Source organism: Urocitellus parryii, chromosome 5 (genome assembly GCF_045843805.1).
Source record: "Urocitellus parryii isolate mUroPar1 chromosome 5, mUroPar1.hap1, whole genome shotgun sequence".
In the NCBI taxonomy this organism is placed as follows: domain Eukaryota; kingdom Metazoa; phylum Chordata; class Mammalia; order Rodentia; family Sciuridae; genus Urocitellus; species Urocitellus parryii.
The window spans coordinates 116,912,692-116,930,839 of NC_135535.1; the positions used below are offsets into that span (position 1 = coordinate 116,912,692).

Consider the following 18,148-nt stretch of genomic DNA (forward strand, 5'->3'; position numbering starts at 1 on the left):
AATATCTGCTAAATAAACAGTCCACAGCAGCTGATTACTCTCATTCCTTCCATCAAAGCACTGGATCCAGAGGAAAGAGGGCCAATAATGCATACTTTGCTCTCTGTTCATCCCACTAACAGGAAATATACTTGTTTTATAAAGTGATCCAGGTAACTTTTTCATCTAGAATTTTGCTTTAAATTTAACTAAGATCAAAAACAAAGCAAAAACCACACCTGTAATCCCCAGCAGCTCAGAAAGCTGAGGCAGGAGGATCCCAAGTTTGAAGGCAGCCTTAGCAATTTAGCGAGGCACTTAGCAACTCAGTGAGACCCTATCTCTAAATAAAACACGAAAAAGGGCTGGGGATGCTGCCCAGTGGTTAAGTGCCCTGAGTTCAATCCTGGTACCAAAAAAAAAAAAAAAAAAAAAAAAAAAAAAAAAGAAAAAAGATCTTAAAAGACAAAGAAAAACCTGTAAAAAAAAAAAAACCCAACTCCAACTTAATTGAAGCTATAAGATTATTTAAATGTCAGACTATCAGTAGTATTTTTTTTCTGAATCCAGTTTCTAAAAGGTGGTCAGCAAATTTGTATCTCTACTGAAAACTATCTCAATTCACCTAAAAACTCAGTTCAGAGCTGTTAAGTATCCTAAATTCAGTCATTGCATCTAGTACAGGTGAGTATGTTTGTTAAAAGAAACCCCAAATGTGAACATATTTAAAAATAATAATTATGCAAATACTTCCTTTAAAGACCTGTCCTAAACAGTTCAAATGAAGGGAACCCAAACTGCACAAATCCTTTAATATGCTAATGGAACAATCAGCTAAAATAAACAAATAGTCCAGTTTCAAAGCAGAAAACAACAGGCAAAAAAACAAAAGAAAGAAAGAAAAAAAGGTGAATGGCAGTTTTAACCATTTTGAAACCTTGAAAAATCTTGAACTATTCACTTGGTAGAGGTAAACATTTCTTCACTGAGAAAAGTGTTTCAATTATTCAGTGAATATTTTCAATATATTTTGCCGGATAATTAGCATTACTTCTCGTTTTTTAATTAAAACATTTTCATTGTAGTAAGATACATGTAACAGAATTTCCCATCTTAACCACTTCTAACTAAAATTCAGTAGTGCTAAGTATACTCACACTGTTGTAACATCATACCCCAGAATATTTTCATCTTGCAGCACTGAAACTCTATATCCATTAACAACTTATTTCCTCTGTAATTTAAGTTTTTAAAAAGTACTTTGTGTCCTGAATAAAATGCATCCAGGGATTATAATTATTTGAGGCAAGTGCATTTGTAGTTTACTAAGCCTAAAATATATTATCAGAAACATATTTCTATTCAGTAGGATTTTAAGGAGTTTCTTACCGATACTCTTCATTAAATTTTTTTTTTTTTTTTTTTTTGCAGTGCTAGGAATTGAACCCAAGGTCTCTCACATGCTAGGCACGCACTCTACCATTGAGAAATATCCCCAACATCTCCTTCATTTTTAAAATTTAATTTTGACCTGGGCTGGCCTCAAATTTGTGATTCTCCATTGTTGGGATTTTAGTATGGGCCACAGCTCTACTTCATTAGTTTTAAATTGGTTATTCTTATGGAAATATTATTAGGGGAGAAGAGATATCTATCTTTAAGTTCCTGGCTGAGACTCTTATACCAAAAGGCAGATTAGTAAGAGTAAAGCATTCAAATTTATTTAATATAAATTTTACATGACACAAGGAGCCTTCAGAAAGACATCTCACCTCCACTACCAAACAGGGAACTTTGTATATTGTTATGGTGTCTGATGAAGAGAGTTCTGTGGTGGAGAAACTTGATTGGAAGACAAAGTGGCCCTTGAGTGATAAAATGGGGGAAGGGGCTCAGTGAGGTCTGTTTGTTTTACCCTATGTGCCTCTGTCATTCAAGATAAAAGGATATTCCTTTCCTCCAGGTAAGTACCCCTAGAATGAAGGTTTTATGACCTACTTTAGAAGGTCAGAGTTCTTTTATGGCATGCTTCAGGGGAGAAGTGCAGGGGAAGGTCAGATAGACCTTCCTGTTGCTGCTGTTTTCTCAAATGCCAAGATGCAATATTTTGGGGCAGCATGTCCTAAATGTTATCATTTATTCTCCTTCCTCCTATAATTACTATAAGCATAAAGGCATTACAACTTCTTTAAACAATGCTTCTGGTTAGGTTTCCTTGTTGGTGGATCAAGCTTTGGCTTAATCAGATAACATCTAGGTTCAAATCTGGCTTCTACTACTACTTACTGGCTATATGAACTTGGGTAAGTTAGGCAAGTTCTCTGTAGCTTAATTTCCTAACTAGTAAAATACTGAGAATGGTGTCTATCTCCTGGGATTGTTGTACTGACTGAATAAGAATATGCTTATGATATATATCCATACCCTTACAATTTGGCACATAGCAGGTATTTAAACAGCAACTCTCAGTATTACCCATCATTTAGTTTCAATTCCCTAAAGTCCTTGTCAAAAAAATTCCTTTTCCAAAAGTTGTTTTTTGATTTTGACACAAGTTTAAGCTGCTTGAAATAGGGGTTGGGGAGCACATCCAAATTGTTTATGTGTTCCAGTGTACACTAATAAAGGTAAGAAACAGTATCCCCCCTAAGAAGGAAGGGACTACTGAGCGACTTACTGAAGATGGAGTGCAGAGAGTGGGAGGAAGCTTAGTCACAGTAACAGGGAGGACAGAATTTTGAAACAGCTAATGAGAACCCAGGATGAAAGGATTAGGAGTAAAGGGAGTAGAACCCTCTGGAAAGCAGGAAAAACAGAAAGACATGAGGATTTTATTTTTATTGGGGGGTGGGGGGTGAGGGAATTCTGAGAATCCTGATAGGCTGAAAGCAGGTTTCTAGGACAAAAAAAAAAAAAAAAAAAAAAACTAGTTTGAGACAATTTGGAGGACAGAAGCCAGGGCAAGCTATTAAAGGGAAATGAGGTGGTACAAGGATAATCAGAATCCAGAGCTGAAGACTAAGAAGCTCTCACTCTATCCTTCTATTTAAAGAGCCAAAAAGGCGGGCACAGTGGTTCACACCTATAATCCCAGTGGCTCCTGAGGCTGAGGCAGGATGATTATGAGTTCAAAGCTAGCCTCAACAATGGTGAGGCACTAAAAGTGCCTCAGTGGTTGAGTGCCCTTGAGTTCAATCCCAGGTACAAAAAAACAAAACAAAACAAAACAAAATATAGCTAAAAGGAACAACAAAAAAAGAAAGTAGAGAGGGAAGGAGGAAGAAAAAGGAGTAGGTATCATGCTGGAAGTGGCCAATGTTATGGTTTAGATGTGAGATGCCCCCACAAAAAACTCTTGTGACAGATGATGCAGGAAAGTTCCCAGGTGAGGTGATTAGATTATGAGGGCTGTAATCTAATCAATGGATCCAGCCATTTGGTAGATTAATGATCTGAAAATACTACTGTATTGGTGGTAACAGCAGGAAGGTAGGATGTGGTTAGAGAAAGTAGGTCCCTGGGCAGGAGCTTTCAGGTTTCTATTTTGTCCCTGGTGTCTTCTCTCTCTCTCTCTCTCTGCTTCCTGGCTGCCCTGAGTTGAGCAGCACTCCGCCTCTATTCTTTCTGGCTATGATTTGCCCTACATTGCACCCAGAACAGTCAGCCTGTGTCTTCATGTTAAAGGAATTTACTAGCTAACTTTGAAGGAACGACCATGCTATACAAAGGCACTGTTTTAAGCACTTTCTATTACCTCATTTGATCATCAATCAGTCCTATGAGGCTTATGTATTATCCTGATTTTACAAATGAAGAATCACTGGTGATTCGGAACTAGATCCAACACCTGCATCCTGAGAAGGACCCCAAAGCATGAGAACAAGCCCAGGAAGCAATCAGCTGAGAGGACAGTGACTCAGACAAGGTCTAAGGGAAGCCAACTATTAATAAAACTCAATTTGTAGCTGTTCATGTGAACCCCTCAAGTGTATATTTTGTCTATTTGAATTATGGGTGCCCTACAGTAAGGTAGAAGTACGAGTGGGGGCTAATCACGAAATGAATGAAAAGAAAGACAAACACCTGTTTTAGCTGACTGGTTCCCCTTCTGACTCCTACATGTTATGTGAACCACAGGTTACTAGAATAAAAATTCCTACCGAAAATACATTCAGTTTTCAATACAAATGAAAAAGATTTCTAAATTATCCTCACTCCATTTTACTTAGCATGAAATGATAGGAGCCAGATTCTAGGACTTCATTATGATCTTCCTTTAAGTTTATCTAAGTTCTTTTGTTTCTAGATACTTTTCCTATCTCCCCTTTCTACATTTCCCTTTCTTGTACTAGTAATGCTGACTTTAAAGTTCATTGTCAATTTTATTCTCTTGGTTTCGATGTAAACTACTTTTTCTACTCTGGATTTCATGAATTTGGAAGTTAATTATATCTACCTATATATGTACACATACTATTCAAATTGCATATAAATATGTTTTAATCTATGCATTGTTCCAGATACCAGGAATACGAAAGTAAACATAAAAGACCCTATCTTGGCTTGGGGGTAGCTCAGTGGTAGAGTATGTGCTTAGCATAAATGTATTAGGCCATTAGATTCAATACTCAATACAAAACTAAAATGAAACAAGACAAGTTCCTATCTTTACAGTGCTTACATTCCATAGTAAAGGAAGAAGAAAGTAGAAAGAAGAAAGCATTAATTAAAGAGATAAGAGTGTGGCGTGCATAAGCTAAGTTAGACTGAAAATCTATGCTCTGAAGCTCCCTGTTGGTTTGGCTAAGGCCAGATTTGCACCACTGCTTGAGATTCTAGGAATGAGCAATAATGTTACTGCTATGGGCTGAATGTTTGTGCCCTCCCAAATGTGTATGTGGAAATCCTAATCTCTAATGTGTATCCAGAGATGGGGCCTTGTGAGGTAAGTATACCTTGAAGGTGGAGTCCTCATTATGGAATTAATGCCCTTGTATGAAGAAATACGAAAGAATCTGCTTCCTTTCCCCACCAATGAGAAGCTTGCCATCTGCAAAGCAAAAAGCAGCCCTTGGGGGCTGGGGATATAGATCAGTTGGTAGAATGCTTGCCTAGCATGAACAAGGCCCTGGGTTCAATCCCCAGCACCACCAGCAAAAAAATAAAAAAGGAGGGCCTCACTAAGAACTCAATGGTGATGGCATCCTAATATCAGACTTCCAACCTCCAGAAATAAATGTTTATTGTTTAAATAACTCCATCTATGATAGATGTAATAGGCCTAAATTAAGTCAGCTACATAATAACTCCTCAGTAAATCAGTTAAACAGATTTCTGGGTTTAGATTACATTAGACCTAATGTAATTAGGTTGTTAAATGATTATTAAATCCTGCTGAAATTCTACTTAGCAAATACCTAAGAGGAATGTCTGAAAAGAGCAGGAGGAACCATGAGAGAAAGCTGACTGCATTTCACATGGATTTTTCTTAGGCTGAGGGCAGAAAAGAGGCTATATCATTCTTTTTAAGTGAAGGTAATCCTTGGTCTGAGCATCTTAGGAGGGTTTCTTGACAGTTAATTATTTTAAAGACAATGTCACTGACTAAATATCTTTTATACAGGTGTGTACCACTTTATAGGGAATTTCTTTACAAATTTCAAGGTGTTTTTCCAAGGGGAAAAAATCTCAACATATAGAAGATCAAACTGATAAAACAGAGATACAATTGCTGATATTTCTTTGCTATCTCTCTTTTTTAAAAAAACTTTATAGTTGTGGATGGACAGAATGCCTTTATTTTATTCGTTTATTTTTATGTGGTGCTGGGGATTGAACCCAGTGCCTCATGCATGCTAGGTAAATGCTTTACACTAAGCTACAGCCCCAGCCCTACTCTTTCTCTTATTGGCAGCCACTAGTCCCTTTTCAGACCGCAGAAATGGCTGGGGACCTTGAGTCACAACTTTCAAATCTATTTTGCATTCTTACTTATAAAATGAGGGCGCTGGACTAGAAATAATAACAACAACAACAACAACAACAACAACTAACATTTACTAAAAACTTACATTTCCTCTAGATAGAGCTAACGTTGATGACAACAGCAACAATAAAAATAGTAACAGACATACTGAACTTGCTGGGTAAATACTGTTCAAAGCATTTACATTAAGCTAGGAATTTATCTAGCAACCCTCTGTGCCAGGTACTAAAAATCTCATTTTTGTAGATAAAGAAACTGGAGTTTAGAGAGTTTAGGTCACTTTCCCAAGGCCATTGGGTATGTGAAGGAGTCTAGATTCAAAGCTGTACAGTTTGGTAGCAGAGACATTTCTCTCACAACTCATCTACTTCTTAAAACCACTACCACCTTAAAGATGAGAAATCAAAGTACAGAAAGGTTGCATGCCTTGTCCAAAGTCGTACATAATAGGTGGGGATGTAAGGATTTGAACCTGGGAATTCTGTTCCAAAGCCTATACTCTGAACCCTTACCCTAACTACACTACCTTCCATGAAATGGCCTCACTGCAAAACCCCTTTCAGCTCTGTAATTCTATGATTCTCTTTCCCATCTGAGTATTAGTCATCTTTAGTAAGACTCATACTTTGCAAGTAATTGGTGTACTGCAAAAATGTTTTAGTTGCAAAACTTTAAGGTCTTAAGTTGACACAAGAATCATCAATTGCAAGTTTGAAATTAAGGTGAGAAAATCTGTTCTCTGTAGAATTAGCAGAAAAAAGAGAATGAAACTGGATACCAAGTCAAAACTTCTTCAGTGTTTTAGGGGTTACTCATGCATTACTTAAGTAAAATTGTTATCATATAATGATTTTTGTAGCATATTTTAGAAAGTTTGAAAGACTAGATCATGGAAATTCCAGCTATGACCAACTAACTGCAATTGCACTGTGTTAAACCAATGGCAGTAATAGTTTCATTCAGTAAGCTCAATAATACAATAATTAGAAAAAGTAAAATCAAGAGCATCTGAACTCTTGCTAGGAGTTATTCTATTCTGGTAGAAGAAAAAGTAAAATAGACACTTTTTGGAACAAATGTTCCAAACAAATGTGATGGTTTGTTCACTATTCAATCTCCAAGGAAAGTTATCTAATAGATCTTCTTTCTCAGAACATTAACATGTTTCTTCTGATTCACTAGAAAAAGCAAATGCAAGAAAAATATCAAAATGGGAGTTCATAACCCGCTTGAATCAAAATGTGAAATATGATATATCAAGAACTATGTAATGTTTTGAACAACCAACAATAAAAAAAAAAAGAAAAATATCAACCTGTTTATGTATGTGGGGGAGGAGCTTCCTTCTGAGATAGGCCAAGAAACTCCCATATTCCTCCAAATGAACAAGGCAGAACCATGTTCATTCCTGAGAAACAAGTAAGCTACATTGTATGGCTCCTTTATGGCTGATGATGTCAAATATGTACTCCCGTAGGGTGGCAGAAAAAGACAACCAGAACACTGACTGTCTTAGTTTTAGTTTTCTCTGGCAGGTAGTACTTGAACCCAAAGAGCTTCTTGGTCGATACTGTGTATTTCACCTTCATTTGCACCCACAGGATAAAGTTGTTTGGAAAGCTGCCCATCTCACAGTTTATGGCCCATTTCCACAACTTACCTCTCCATGCTCCTTGGCTGTGTATAATAGTTAAAAGGGTTACATAAGACCGTTTCATTTTAAGCAGTTTAACATCAAGACACAGACATTTCAGGGAGAACTGACTCCAAAACAGTGAGATCATCAATTAGCATCAGCAGTGAATTCAGGGAGTGCAAGGCCACCAATATGTGTGAAGTTATTAATCATAATTATTACTTTTCTAAGAAAAGGATTTCCTTAGTCAAACCTCAAGGGCATCAGATCAAAGGGTGATACTACCACATCTGGACCATATTTTCTAGCCAATTGGCCTGGAAAAGAGAATCTAGACAGTGTCCTGGCAACTGTTGAACACAGCAGCGTTCTATGAAAAGGGAAAATAATTTTTTAGACTGACTTCTAAAAAGTCTTCTTTTACTTCTTTGCTCCTCCTCATTTTTAGGGAAAGTTTGAAAGCAATGTCAAAGCCTGAGGGCGTATTCTAGGTAATGACCCTGAGAATTTGGAGTACTCTTCTATAGGCAGAAGCAAAAGGAATAAAGTGTGGTTCATAATCCACTTAAAAAAATGGACTATATATTTAAAATTAATTATCATAAGAAAAACATCTCAAACCCAGGCTATTTGATCAATTTTCTATTGCCAGTTTGATTTAAGTATAAACCTAACCAGGACACTGTGAAAGTAATTTATTAACAAAATCATTACTAGAGAAATTTAGTTATATGCCCTGGAAGTTCTCCCAAAAATGTATAGAAAGAAATTGTAAAAGTGACTATTAACACACATAGAAAAAAAAAAAAACCACAAAATCCACCCCACTATGTCAAATCCACAGCAATACATACAGGAATCATGTAAAATAGAAAAAAACAGAAAGCATACCAAAGGATTTCATAAATTATACAGAAACAAGATGTGAGAATGATTGTGTAAAAAGAAAAAATGAAAACAAACAAAAATCACTTCTGTAGTTAAGGAAAGCTGTTTCTCACCGTTCTGAACAAAATGGCTGAACTAAGAGCATCTGATTGGCTATGCCCATATACCCTCCTCCTCATCCTATGGGGAGAGATGACAAAGGGAACAATGCCCCGGGGCAGCATGGGAATGAAAAAGAGTTGGTTAGTATTAAAACAAAGACAAAGACATAATGTAGCAGAAAAGAAGTTCTTAATTCTTTTTTTTTTAAATTTTAAATTCTAATCCTCTGAACTCTTGAAATTAGTAATTATTTTATCATTACAGTTCTGTCTTCCTGCCTTTCTCAAATGTTGTCTCTCGGTAATATTATCCAGCTGAGATTTTTTTTTCTTTCCTTTATGCTATGCCTTTTCTTTTTTCACCTCTGTGCCAACCACCCCTCCAGTTCTCTGTTGCTTCATGGGAAGGATCTAACATGCATCTTAGATATGCTGGCATAAATACAATTCTAGGTATTAGGAAGCAGGCAGAGAAAGCAAAGTGATTTCTTGGCAGGGAAGGACTGCTGACATCAAGCAGACCATTCTCCATTTTGTTTTAATTAAAGACTTCCCTCTAAAACATAAGGTGAGCTTCAATTGGCTTAGTACATGTCAACATATTAGGACTATACTTTCTGAATTTCAGATATAATAGCAATTTGGCTATCACTGCTACTTTCATCTGCAGTATTTCTGCTACTTCTCTTAGGACAGTGCCGTAGCTGTCATTTATGGAGATGTTTAGCAGGGGAGTTTTTTTGTGACTCTTTAGTCAAATGGATGTAATTACTTGATTATTTTTTTTTCCCCTTAGCCATACATTTTAAGATTGGGTGTGATGGAGATGTTGAAATCCGAGTTTTGGCAATGGGATATGAGGTAATCTATTCACCACTCTCCCCCATCCATCACTTTCAAGATTTTGGGAGAGTTCCCTTCTTCTAAAAAACTAGAATTGAATATGGCTTCCTTTAGGCACATCAATGTCTCTTCTGCATTGATGTGAAATTGAAGGCAACGATTTTCCTTGAGAATGACATGTTAGAGGGAACTGCCAGGAAATGGAGTGAAGAAACTTTCACTTTTAATAGGTGATGAGCTGAGATTTCATAATCTGCAATTAAATAGAAGTAATCTCTACACTAAGTTGTGCCTCACTGAGCTTACAAAGAGGGTCTTGTTTTTCTAACAAGGCATTGTTATTTAATTAAAAAAGCAGGACTTTTTTCCCCTGTGCAATTCAAGGATTCCTTGTCATTTCAAACTTTTCAAGAACCTGCTTTTAAAAAATTCAGAATCATCAGCTTCCTATGTGGAAATTGAGTCTGTGTTTAAAAAAAAATGTGAAGGAGTTTTCAAACCTGAATTAGATATTTACTTTTCTTTTTCTACTTTATACCTCAGAAACTGCAGCACACTAGTACAAAATACATCAAAAAAAGGTGTGGTTTTAAAAAAAAAATAAAATATTCAGGGGAAATCTTACCTGGTCTGGGGAGGGCTTATGATTCGTTTGATTGGAATGGGAGGACTTGAAGTGGTCGTCTTCGTAGTTGTCGGCCATTAGCTTCATTCGATTTTGTGTCTGAGGAAATGATTCATAAGGTTAAATTTAGACAAATCTCCTAATGACATATTATAAAGCAATAAGTACCTTAAGAATTTCATAAGGATAAAATAAACCCCATCTTCAATGAGATCAATTAAACAGGATTTCTGAGATCACTGGAACGTGTTTAGGCACTGTTATGGACAGAATTGTGTAACCTCCAAATTTATATACTGAAGCTCTTCAATGTCACTGCATCTAGAGATAGGATCTTTTTCTAGGGGAAGGGGGAATACTAGGTGTTGAACACAGGGGTGCTTTACTGCTGAGCTATATCCCTACTTTTTTAGATTTTACTTTGAGACAGTGTTTTGCTAAGTATGATCTGGGCCACCATGTATGGGGGAGATAAGGTCTTTAAAAGGCTATTAAGGTTAAAGAAGTCATAGGGTAAGCCAATATGACAGTGGCCCTATAAGAACAATAGAGAGGTCCATCTCTTCTTAGTTTTTTGCCATGTGAAGAAACAGAGAGGAAGAGGCCTCTGCAAGCCAGGAATAGAGCTCTCATCAGGAACTGAATCAACAGAAACCTTGACCTTAAGACCTCCCAGCCTTCAGAACTGTGAGAAAATAAATTTCTATTGGGTAAGTTACCTGATCTATGGCATTTTGTTTGGTTTCTTGAGCTAATGAAGACAGGTACCCAAATTGGTATTGGAATTTTTTGTAAAATTATTACCAACTTACTATAGAGTTCAATGATCAGACAGAAACTACATATATAAAATTCAATAGCTTTTCTTTATATCATCAATTGATATTTCAGGTTTTGAAAATCAAATATTCTAAAATCTTTCTCCTCAATCTTAAATCAAAAGATTAATATCCCATTGCCATTTCTCCATGTTTACCAAAAAGGAAGAATGCACTGGTTATTCTATGTGATTGGTTAATTTAAGCCCTGAATAAACGAATAATATACTGAACATTTTAGAAAATCATTTCACCAAGTATGCAATTCAAAAAATGCAGAGTACACTGTGCATAAAGTTAAACCCTAATATATGTTGAAATCCTAATATATATTGCACTAATAAAATATTATAAATACTTAAAGTTTTAAAGTATTAAAAATTACTATTATCTGAAAAATAAAGTTAAAAAGAAATAAAAATTACCTGTGATTCCTCTAATCTGTGATAATCACTATAAATATTTACATATATCCATTTGGTTTCTTCTCTGAGAACATAAAAGGTAAATGTTCTTCTGATTTTTCTATTTCTTGTCTATTTCTATTCTACAATGTTACTTTAAAAATTATGGTATTTTAGGGGCTTGCATTGTGGCTCAGTGGTAGAGCACTTGCCTCATACGTGTGAGGTGCTGGGTTTGATCCTCAGCACCACATTAAAAAAATAAAGATATTGTGTCCATCTATGATTTAATTTTTTTTAAAATTATGGTATTTTATAGTTTATATTTATATCTATAAGGACATGTTGTCCCTTCACCAATTTTATTTTGTCAAAATTTAGTAATCTTAGGGTTATGGTTATTTAGTGGTAGATCACCTGCCTAGCATGTATGAGGCACTGGGTTCGTTCCTCAGCACCACATAGAAATAAATAAAATAAAGGTATTGTGTTCATCTACAACCCACCCACAAAAGTACATTCTTTAAAAAATTAGGTTATTCTTTAACAAATATTTTCTAGAAACATTACAAAAATTTGATTTACTTTCATGAAGAAGTTTACAGAGATACATAACGATGACTGGGCAAGCAAGTGCTTTAGAGTCAAATTGCTTAGTTTGAATTCTGGCTGTGTCTATTATCAGCTTGAGCAAATCACTTAAATTCTCTGAGCCTGAGTTTTCTTACCTTTAAAGTGAGAACAACTTAGAAATTTCATTCCTGGCATAAAATCAATACCCAATAAATTTCAGTTATCAATCTTCATCATAACTATTTTTTCATGTCATTAAATATTATTCTAAAATCTATTTTTTTATGGCGGCAGAACACTCAGTTGAATGGAAGTTTAATGAGTCCCATATTGTTGGTCCTTTAGGAGCTTTTTATTTTCATTTAATACATATATACTTTAATATATATATACATATATATATGTATGTGTGTATATATATATATATATATATATATATATATATATATTTAGTTGTAGATGAACACAATATCTTCATTTTGTTTTTATTTATTTTTATGTGGTGCTGAGGATCGAACCCAGTGCCTCACATGTGTGAGGCAAGCGCTCTGCCACTGAGCCACAATCCCAGACCCTTAATGTATATTTTTAAACCAGTTCTTCCTCTAGTATGCAATGGTAACAAAGAAAATACAAATCAATAAATTATCTGCAATATCTAATCTCTCTTTTCTGGAATGGTCCCATGACCCTTGTTATGGTCTGAATGTTTGCATCCCTCAATGTGGTGGTAAGAAGAAGTGGGGGTCTTTGGGAGATGATTAGGTCACAGATTAATACCCTTATAAAAGAGGCCTGCAGGAGCTTGTTCATACCTTCTGGCATGTGAGGATGAAGCAATAAGGTGCTATTAACAAAGCAGAGGGTGGATCCTCTCCGGACACCAAATTGGCTGAGGCCTTTGATCTTGGACTTCCCAGACTCCAGAACTTTGGGCAATAAACTTCTAATGTTTATAAATCACTCACTCGGCCGCCAACCGCGCCTGCAAGGCAGGCAGACCTGCAACCCACCAGCAGAACAGGCCCAGTGGCCCACCAGCGTGGTAGACACATCACCCTGTTTGGGGGAGGACCAGAGCCGCCACGCACGCCTGCAAGGTAGACAGACCTGCAACTGACAGACAGAACAGGCCCAGCGGCCTGCGCCTGCAATGTAGGCGGAACTGCAACCCACCGGCAGAACAGGCCCAGCGGCCTGCAGAGGGGCAGAGCCAGCGCCCGCACCTGCAAGGTAGGCACCTGCTACCGACTGGCAGAACAGGCCCAGCGGCCTGCCGGTGTGGTAGGCACATTGCCCCAATTGGAGGAGGGGCAGAGCTGCTGCCCGCACCTGTGAGGGAGACTTTGCAACTATACAAGAGCAATATAAATATATAGGGGGAAAATTCAATAACACAACAGTTTCACCAAGCAGAAAGAAACGCAAACAGTATGAAAAGACAAGGAAACAAAGGACCACAAGCAATGCAGGTCAACTCAACGTTAGAAGAGGTAATATCTGCAGCAGATGGAATGTCAGATAAAGAATTCAGGATATACATGCTTCAGATGATCTGGAGTCTCAAGGAAGACATTAGACAGCAAAATCAGACAATGAAACATCACTTCGACAATGAATTACATAAACAAATCCAAGAAGCAAAAGATCAACTACACAGGGAGATAGAGGTTATAAAAAAAAAAAAAAACAAACAGAAATCCTAGAAATGCAGGAAGCAATAAACCAACTTAAAAACTCAATTGAGAATACTACCAGCAGAGTAGAACACTTAGAAGATAGAACATCAGACAATGAAGACAAAGTATTTCAACTTGAAAAGAACATAGACAGCTCAGCAAGACTGTTAAGAAACCATGAGCAGAACATCCAAGAATTATGGGATAACTTAAAGAGACCAAACTTAAGAGTCATTGGGATACAGGAAGGTATAGAGGTCCAAACCAAAGGAATGAGCAATCTATTCAATGAAATAATACGAGAAAACTTCCCAGACTTGAAGAATGAGACAGAATCCCAAATCCTAGAAGCCTACAGGACGCCGAATGTGCAAAATCATAAGAGATCCACACCTAGACACATTACAATGAAGATGCCCAACATACAGAATAAGGAGAGAATTTTAAAAGCTACAAGAGAAAGGAAGCAGATTACATTTAGGGGTAAACCAATCAGGATAACAGCTGATCTTTCAATACAGACTCTAAAAGCTAGAAGATCCTGGAATACATATTTCAAACCCTGAAAGAAAATGGGTTCCAACCAAGAATCGTGTATCCAGCGAAATTAAGCTTCAGGATGGAAGATGAAATTAAAACCTTCCACGATAAACAAAAGTTAAAAGAATTTGCAGCTAGAAAACCATCTCTCCAAAAAATCCTCGGCAAAACATTACAGGAAGGGGAAATGGAAAATAACAATGAAAATCAACAGTGGGAGGTAGGATAGTAAAGGGGGGAAAACTTATCAAAGACGAAAACAAACCATGTTTAATAACATAAATAAACAAATATGGCTGGAAGAACATCCCATATCTCAATAATAACCCTAAATGTTAATGGCTTAAACTCACCAATTAAGAGACATAGGCTAGTAGAATGGATCTCAAAACAAGATCCAACAATATGCTGCCTACAGGAGACACATTTGATAGGAAAAGACATACATAGACTGAAGGTGAAAGGTTGGGAAAAATCATATCACTCATATGGACTTCGGAAACAAGCAGGAGTGTCCATACTCATATCAAATAAAGTAGATTTCAAGCCAAAGTTAATCAAAAGGGATAAAGAGGGACACTACATACTGCTCAAGGGAACCATACACCAACAAGACATAACAATCATAAATATATATGCCCCAAACAATGGTGCAGCTATGTTCATGAAACAAACGCTTCTCAAGTTCAAGAGTCTAATAGACCACCATACAATAATCATGGGAGACTTCAACACACCTCTCTCACCACTGGACAGATCTTCCAAACAAAAGTTGAATAAGGAAACTACAGAACTCATTAACACAATTAATAACCTAGACTTAATTGACATATATAGAATATACCACCGAACATCAAGCAACTACACTTTTTTCTCAGCAGCACATGGATCCTTCTCAAAAATAGATCATATATTATGTCACATGGCAACTCTTAGGCAATATAAAGGAGTAGAGATAATACCATGCATCTTATCTGATCATAATGGAATGAAACTGAAAATCAACGATAAAAGAAGGAAGGAAAAATCATACATCACTTGGAGAATGAACAATAGGTTACCGAATGATCAATGGGTTATAGAAGACATCAAGGAGGAAATTAAAAAATTCTTAGAGATAAATGAAAACACAGACACAACATATTGGAATCTATGGGACACATTGAAAGCAGTTCTAAGAGGAAAATTCATTGCTTGGAGTTCATTCCTTAAAAAAAGGAAAAACCAACAAATAAATGATCTCATACTTCATCTCAAAATCCTAGAAAAAGAAGAGCAAAACAACAGCAAAAGAAGTAGAAGGCAAGAAATAATTAAAATCAGAGCTGAAATTAATGAAATCCAAACAAAAGAAACAATTGAAAAAATTGACGAAACTAAAAGTTGGTTCTTTGAAAAAATAAATAAAATTGACAGACCCTTATCCATGCTAATGAAGAGAAGAAGAAAGAGAACTCAAATTACTAGCATACGGGATGAAAAAGGCAATATCACAACAGACACTTCAGAAATACAGAAGATAATCAGAAATTATTTTGAATCCTTATACTCCAATAAAATAGAAGATAGTGAAGGCATCGATAAATTTCTTAAGTCATATGATCTGCCCAGATTGAGTCAGGAGGATATAGACAACCTAAACAGACCAATATCAATTGAGGAAATAGAAGAAACCATCAAAAGACTACCAACTAAGAAAAGCCCAGGACCAGATGGGTATACAGCAGAGTTTTACAAAACCTTTAAAGAGGAACTAATACCAATACTTTTCAAGCTATTCCAGGAAATAGAAAAAGAGGGAGAACTTCCAAATTCATTCTACGAGGCCAACATCACCCTGATTCCTAAACCAGACAAAGACACTTCAAAGAAAGAAAACTACAGACCAATATCTCTAATGAACCTAGATGCAAAAATCCTCAATAAAATTATGGCGAATCGGATACAACAACATATCAAAAAAATTGTGCACCATGATCAAGTAGGATTCATCCCTGGTATGCAAGGTTGGTTCAATATACGGAAATCAATAAATGTTATTCACCACATCAATAGACTTAAAAATAAGAACCATATGATCATCTCGATAGATGCAGAAAAAGCATTTGACAAAGTACAGCATCCCTTAATGTTCAAAACTCTAGAAAAACTAGGGATAACAGGAACCTTCCTCAACTTTGTAAAAGCTATATATGCTAAGCCTCAGGCTAACATCATTCTGAATGTAAAATCTGGAACAAGACAGGGATGCCCTCTCTCACCACTTCTGTTCAACATAGTTCTCGAAACACTGGCCAGAGCAATTAGACAGACGAAAGAAATTAAAGGCATAAAAATAGGAAAAGAAGAACTTAAATTATCACTATTTGCAGATGACATGATTCTATACCTAGCAGACCCAAAAGGGTCTACAAAGAAGCTATTAGAGCTAATAAATGAATTCAGGAAAGTGGCAGGATATAAAATCAACACGCATAAATCAAAGGCATTTCTGTATATCACCGACAAATCCTCTGAAATGGAAATGAGGACAACCACTCCATTCACAATATCCTCAAAAAAAATAAAATACTTGGGAATCAACCTAACAAAAGAGGTGAAAGACTTATACAATGAAAACTACAGAACCCTAAAGAGAGAAATAGAAGAAGATCTTAGAAGATGGAAAAATATACCCTGTTCATGGATAGGCAGAACTAACATCATCAAAATGGCGATATTACCAAAAGTTCTCTATAGGTTTAATGCAATGCCAATCAAAATCCCAACGGCATTTCTTGTAGAAATAGATAAAGCAATCATGAAATTCATATGGAAAAATAAAAGACCCAGCATAGCAAAAACAACTCTAAGCAGGAAGTGTGAATCGGGCGGTATAGCAATACCACATCTCAAACTATACTACAGAGCAATAGTAACAAAAACAGCATGGTACTGGTACCAAAACAGGCGGGTGGACCAATGGTACAGAATAGAGGACACAGAAACCAATCCACAAAACTACAACTATCTTATATTTGATAAAGGGGCTAAAAGCATGAAATGGAGGAAGGATAGCATCTTCAACAAATGGTGCTGGGAAAACTGGAAATCCATATGCAACAAAATGAAACTGAATCCCTTTCTCTCGCCATGCACAAAAGTTAATTCAAAATGGATCAAGGAGCTTGATATCAAATCAGAGACACGGCGTCTGATAGAAGAAAAAGTTGGCTACGATCTACATGCTGTGGGGTTGGGCTCCAAATTCCTCAATAAGACACCCATAGCTCAACAGTTAATAACTAGAATCAACAAATGGGACTTACTCAAACTAAAAAGTTTTTTCTCAGCAAAAGAAACAATAAGAGAGGTAAATAGGGAGCCTACATCCTGGGAACAAATCTTTACTCCTCACACTTCAGATACAGCCCTAATATCCAGAGTATACAAAGAACTCAAAAAATTAAACAATAAGAAAATGAATAACCCAATCAACAAATGGGCCAAGGACCTTAACAGACACTTCTCAGAGGAGGACATACAATCAATCAATAAGTACATGAGAAAATGCTCACCATCTCTAGCAGTCAGAGAAATGCAAATCAAAACCACCCTAAGATACCATCTCACTCCAGTAAGATTGGCAGCCATTATGAAGTCAAACTACAACAAGTGCTGGCGAGGATGTGGGGAAAAGGGTACACTTGTACATTGCTGGTGGGACTGCAAATTGGTGCAGCCAATTTGGAAAGCAGTATGGAGATTTCTTGGAAAGCTGGGAATGGAACCACCATTTGACCCAGCTATTCCCCTTCTCGGTCTATTCCCTAAAGACCTAAAAAGAGCATGCTACAGGGACACTGCTACATTGATGTTCATAGCAGCACAATTCACAATAGCAAGACTGTGGAACCAACCTAGATGCCCTTCAATAGAGGAATGGATAAAAGAAAAATGTGGCATTTATACACAATGGAGTACTACTCCGCATTAAAAAATGACAAAATCATAGAATTTGCAGGGAAATGGATGGCATTAGAACAGATTATGCTTAGTGAAGCTAGCCAATCCCTGAAAAACAAATGCCAAATGTT

General features: G+C 36.5%; 1 protein-coding gene across 5 annotated transcripts in view; it reads right to left on the bottom strand.

Moving 5' to 3' along the window:
* The window catches only part of Erc1 (ELKS/RAB6-interacting/CAST family member 1), a 522,872-nt gene that overhangs the window by 72,379 nt on the left and 432,345 nt on the right, over window positions 1-18,148 (bottom strand). For all 5 annotated transcript variants that reach the window (XM_077798217.1, XM_077798220.1, XM_077798218.1 and 2 more), the window contains one exon: window positions 10,059-10,157. In XM_077798217.1, coding sequence (XP_077654343.1) covers window positions 10,059-10,157 — 99 coding nt within the window. The remainder of the gene's footprint in view (window positions 1-10,058; window positions 10,158-18,148) is intronic.